The sequence below is a fragment of the Sinocyclocheilus rhinocerous genome, unplaced genomic scaffold, assembly GCF_001515625.1.
Source record: "Sinocyclocheilus rhinocerous isolate Xijiao unplaced genomic scaffold, SAMN03320098_v1.1 scaffold247, whole genome shotgun sequence".
Classification (NCBI taxonomy): Eukaryota; Metazoa; Chordata; class Actinopteri; order Cypriniformes; family Cyprinidae; genus Sinocyclocheilus; species Sinocyclocheilus rhinocerous.
This window is the reverse complement of record NW_015662919.1, coordinates 879731-885637: the sequence shown is the minus strand read 5'-3', so window position 1 is coordinate 885637 and position 5907 is coordinate 879731. Positions and strand designations below refer to the sequence as shown.

Genomic DNA, 5907 nt, shown 5'->3' with positions numbered 1-5907 from the left:
TTCACTGTAAAGGTATCTGTACTTTTACTCAAGTATGGTTTTCAGGTACTCTTTACACCAGGGGTGCCCAAACTCGGTCCTGGAGGGCCGGTGTCCTGAAGAGTTTAGCTCCAACCCCAATTAAACACACCTGAACCAGCTAATCAAGCTCTTACTAGGCATACTAGAAACTTGAAGGCAGGTGTGTTGAGGCAAGTTGGAGCTAAACTCTGCAGGACACCGGCCCTCCAGGACCGAGTTTGGGCACCCCTGCTTTACACCTTTACGCGAAAGCAGTAACACAATTTCACACTCATCCCGCCTTCAGTGTGTGTGTGAATGAAATGAGGCGGGGCCTATTTATCAGCTCTGAACCCTAGGCCACGCCCACGCGACTGACGTCAGAGGTTTGGCTCGTACTGGCGACGTGCGGAACGCAGACCGACACAAGCAAGGAGGAGCGCGGCGCGCAAGCAGCGGGATGGAGCTCGCGCGGCACGATCCCAAACCCAGCCGTTTGTTTAACGGAGAAAGCGTGGATATTGCTGTGTGATGAAACGGACCCCGCTGTTCGTTTACAGTTGTTGAGGCTGACGCGAAGGACTGGATTTAAAGGGCCAGCCGCACGCGAACATGGACCGATGCGCTACGGTTCTGGATCCGGACCAGGATAAACAGTTTTGCGAGCTGTGTGGAAAGATGGAAAACCTTTTAAAGTGCGGTCGGTGCCGGATCTCTTTCTACTGCAGCAAGGAGCATCAGAAACAGCACTGGAAAAAACACAAACTCACCTGCAGAGAGGCTGACAAGACCAAAACTGTGCCTCAAACGCCTCATCAGCAGGAGAAAACAACTGATCCAGACAGAAAACAGCTGATCACCGGAAGCTCAGAAGCTGACAGCAGTACCACCAAACCCCAAACCCACAAACTGGCCACTGAGTATATAGTCCCATGCATGAACAAACATGGCATTTGTGTAGTGGACAACTTTCTGGGTGAAGACATCGGGCTGTCCATACTGGAGGACGTGAAAGCTCTCCAGCAGACTGGTAAATTCACTGACGGACAGCTGGTGAGTCAGAAAAGTGACTCTACTAAGGACATAAGGGGGGATCAAATCACTTGGATCGAGGGGAAGGAGCCTGGATGCGAGAAGATCTGCTTCTTGATGAGTCGCATGGATGACCTGGTCAGGAATTGCAATGGAAAACTGGGAAACTACTCAATAAATGGAAGGACAAAAGTAAGTATGCGTCAGTCATATAGCGTGGATGATTTATTATCACCGGCTCATCATGTTGCATCATTGTTTAGAAGAACTGCGAGTGAGTGAGTAACTGTCTGCAGTGTCAGATCAATCTGCTGATTTAAAGGGATAGTCCACAAAAAAAAAAAAATGAAGCAGCAAATTCTGTCATTATTTACAGACCCGCATGTCGTTCCAAAACTGTATGCATTTCTTTCTTATGCAAAACACAAAAGAAGGTATTTTAAATAACCTAACAGCTTCGGTTCCCTTTGACTTCCATTGGATTTTTTGTCCACACAATGGAAGTAACCAACATTCTACAAAATATCTTCTTGTGTCTTCCAAAGATGAAATGCTCTTTAACTGCACCCTTTAGCCCTGAAACGAATGCACTTGTTATTTTTATTTTAAGGTGTTTTTTTATTATTATATACAGTATCAGTCAAAAGATGCATCTACTCATTCTTTATTATAAGAGTTTCCCCATTTTAGAATAATCACCAAACTATAAAACAACACAAATGGAATAATAGGGATTATGTATGATTCCAGCTCTGCACACCGTTGACCAACTTCATGAGGTGCATCCTGGGAACTGAAGGAGTTGACATGCATGCTTTTCCTTCTCTGTCTGCTTGCTTTCACGCGCTTGCTTGCCTGCCTGATTAATAACTGCCTGTTATTACATGAATAAAGCGATGGATGCATACTTTTGAACACACATTACATACTTTTTAAATGATTTAATACAGCTTTTTTTTTTATTTGCGCACTCTCAAAACCCATATGACTTACTTTCTTCCATATAACACAAAAAGCATTGCATGTTTTCTATCCAATGAATGCATAGTGGCTGTCAAGCTCCAAAAAGAACAAAAAACTGCATAAAAATGTCACAACACGTCTTGCTTGGTTGATTAACGAAAGCCAGAATTTCAGTGTTATCAGACTGATGTGGCTTGGCTGATATATTAGATACTTTGTGACTTATATAGTTAATTTTGGATATCATTATTGTGAAAGCAACATGTGAGCTACTTGGAAACCATTTTGGTTAAATTTAGCGCATAATTTCCAGATTAAATGCATCCTTGCCATTTTTTTTTCTGGTTTTGATGTGATTTATTCCTTTATTTTTGGGTTGGGTAGGAAAGTAATAGTTTCTGCAAAGAAAATTACAGTGAGTATTTATATTTAGATTCTGTGCCTTTAAGCTTTGAGCAACAGTTTCACTTTTTCTTTGCAAAAACTGCCTGCAACAGCACACATTAATCTCAAACAGCACAAACACTGGCAAGTGGCAAAGCCAAGGTCATGGGTTTGATTCCCAGGGAATGCACTGATAAAGCATGGATCTTGAATGCAATGCAAGTCTGCGTTAATTATATTTGGGTTGTTATTCCCTTGACTGGATTATATTAACACAGATTTGTGAACAAAAACCGTTTTCTTTGAAGTTTACTCTAACCCTATATTTGCCATGACAGCCAGTGCAATTACCAAAATAATAAAAAGATTATTACTCAGAAAAGGCAGTTTTGCACAGGTTTCTGGGCTCTTAAAATGGTAAACACTAGCACTCAAAAGTCTAAACACAATTGCCTGAATTGGTTTTTCATGGTCATAAAAACTTTCTAATGTAAATGATTATGCTTAAATGCTTGAAATATGTTTTGTAGGCATATATTTCTTTAGAAAAGAATGCCTTTTAATGCGGAAGTTGAAGCAGATGAAAGAAAAGAGTGTAGTTTATGTTGAAGTGCTAAAATAACTAAAATTAAAAACCTAAAACTGTAAAAAAAAAAATTTAAAAAAATGTTACTTAAAACATGAACTAAAAAAAATAAATTAATGCGGAAGTTGAAGCAGATGAAAGAAAAGAGTGTAGTTTATGTTGAAGTGCTAAAATAACTAAAACTAAAAACCTAAAACTGTAAAAAAAAAAATAAAAAAAAATTGTTACTTAAAACATGAACTTAAAAAAAATAAATGTAATTAATTTAACTGAAAATAAAATGTAAAAAATTTTAAACATTTTATTTCAGTTATTTGCCAAAGCAACCTTTCTCATTTTTGTTTAGTTTAAATTGAAGTGCTAAATTAACTAAAATAAACTAAAAGTAAAAAGTTGTAACTTAAAATAAAATGAAAGTTAACTGAAAATAAAATGTAAAAAAGTTAAACTTATTTTATCTCAGTTATTTGCCAAAGCAGAGTTTCTCATTTTTGTTTAGTTTAAGTTGAAATGATAAAATAACAAATTAAATAAACCAAAACTATATAAAAATGACTTGAAATAAAATAAATGTTGACTAAAAATAAAACACAAAAATGAAACTTATTTCACTTAGTTGTCAAGGCAACATTTCTCATTTTTGTTTAGTTTTGTAGTTTTTGTTTTGTAGGTTGAAATAACTAAAACTAAAACTTAATAAAAACTTTTTAAAAATATATTAATAAAAAGGTAATATAAAAAGGTCAAAAACACAACAAAATTACTAAACCTTTAACTTAAATGAAAATGGATAATATAAAATCAAATCAAATTCAAAATATGACATTATAATGAATTATAGCAGTATATCACTGATACTAAAATAACATGATCACATGATGATTCCCATACTTCACTCTCAGAAATAAAGCTGTCATTGGGGTGGTTCCTTCTCAAAAGGTAGACTTTTGCACCTTATTCACCCTAAAGGTACATATTAGTACTTCAAAAGTACATATTAGCACCTTTTGAAAAGGTACCGCCCCAGTGACAGGTTTTGTACCTTTTTTCTGAGAGTGTAAATGTAGAGTTTGATGACTTCACTGTTATTCTAAATAGTGTAAGAGTGGGTGTTAAGGCCACATTTGCATTTGTATATCCCTGTTTTTTGTGCATGCAAGCCTCTTTCAGGCCTCAGCATAAGTTTCTCCTTGCGTGTGACCTCTGATCTCTCGGGTCGCCCTCCTTCTCACTGTCCCTGAGTCTGGGCCCAACCCGCCCCCGCTAGCTCACCCTCTCTTTCATATTCAAGGATTACAAATTATTATGCGAGTTACCTTGATGTTTAGCTCGCTCAGCAGCACTGCGTATTACAGTTTCCCTTCTGCAGTCCTTCAGTATAAGCCCACAATTAAATCTCGTTGTTGTAACCAAGGTCTCATAGGTCTTGTTTTTTTACTCTTTTATTTAATTGAGCGAGTTAAGTCTCCATGCCTTTTGTCTAAAGCTTTATATTTAAAGAGCAAATATTTAGAGTTAAAGAGATTTTTTAAAATCTGCCATGCTCGGTAGCTTTGCCAAACCACACAGATTTCTAATCACATTCACTCTGCTCATTTCCTATGAAATATTAGTGCTTAACCAGAGTTATTTTAGTATTGAGATACTATTATATATTTTTTTTAAATTCGTTTTTCCATTTTTATTTAAGTTTTTGTTTTAGTATTTTTGTGTTTTTGTCATTTATAAAATTTTTTATTAATGTAATTTGTAAAAAAAATTCCATTTTTATTTAAGTTTTTGTTTTAGTATTGTTGTGTTTTTGTCATTTACCATTTTTATTAATATTTTAATTTTTTATAAAAAATTAGATTTAATAAGATTTTTATTTAAGTTTTAGTGAGTTTTAGTATTTTTGTGTTTTTGTCATTTATAAAAATTTTTATTAATGTAATTTGTAAAAAAAATTTAATTGATTTTTATTTCAGGTTTAGTGAGTTTAGTACATCAGGTTAACAATAAAAATGAGAAATATTTTCCATTTTTATTTAAATTTTAATTAGTTTTAGTATTTTTGTGTTTTTGTAATTTATACCATTTTTTTATTTATATTGTAATTTTTTATTAATGTTTATTGATTTTTATTTCAGTTTTAGTGAGTTTAGTACAAGTTAAACTAAATGAAAATGAAAAATATTTTCCATTTTTATTTAAAATTTTATTAGTTTTAGTATTTTTGTGTTTTTGTCATTTATAAAAAAAATTTATTTATTGTAATTTTTTATTAATGTTTATTGATTTTTATTTCAGTTTTAGTGAGTTTAGTACATCAAGTTAACTGAATAAAAATGAGAAATATTTTCACTTTTTATTTAAATTTTGTCAGTTTTAGTATTTTTGTGATTTATAAAAATGTTTATTAATATTTTAATTTGTAAATTTTTTTTATTGATTTTTATTTCAGTTTTAGTGAGTTTAGTACATCAAGTTAAACTAAATGAAAATGAAAAATATTTTCCATTTTTATTTAAATTTTGGTTAGTTTTAGTATTTTTGTGTTTTTGTCATTTATACAATTTTTTATTAATATTGTAATTTGTAAAAAAAAAATGGATTTTTATTTCAGTTTTAGTGAGTTTAGTACATCAGGTTAACAATAAAAATGAGAAATATTTTCCATTTTGATTTAAATTTTAGTCAGTTTTAGTATTTTTGTGATTTATACAATTTTTTATTAATATTTTAATTTGTAAATTTTTTTTATTGATTTTTATTTCAGTTTTAGTGAGTTTAGTACATCAGGTTAAACTAAATGAAAATGAAAAATATTTTCCATTTTTATTAAAATTTTTAGTTATAGTATTTTTGTGTTTTTGTCATTTATACAATTTTTTATTAATATTGTAATTTGTAAAAAAAAATTAATTGATTTTTATTTCAGTTTTAGTGAGTTTAGTACATCA

The 5907-nt window shown here is 32.3% G+C and overlaps 1 protein-coding gene across 2 annotated transcripts in view; it reads left to right on the top strand.

Moving 5' to 3' along the window:
* Positions 1-210: 210 nt before the first annotated feature.
* Positions 211-5907, top strand: part of LOC107728333 (egl nine homolog 1-like) — a 23328-nt gene continuing 17631 nt past the window's right edge. For both annotated transcript variants that reach the window (XM_016538473.1, XM_016538472.1), the window contains exon 1: positions 211-1224. In XM_016538473.1, coding sequence (XP_016393959.1) covers positions 613-1224 — 612 coding nt within the window. In that variant the 5' untranslated portion in view covers positions 211-612. The remainder of the gene's footprint in view (positions 1225-5907) is intronic.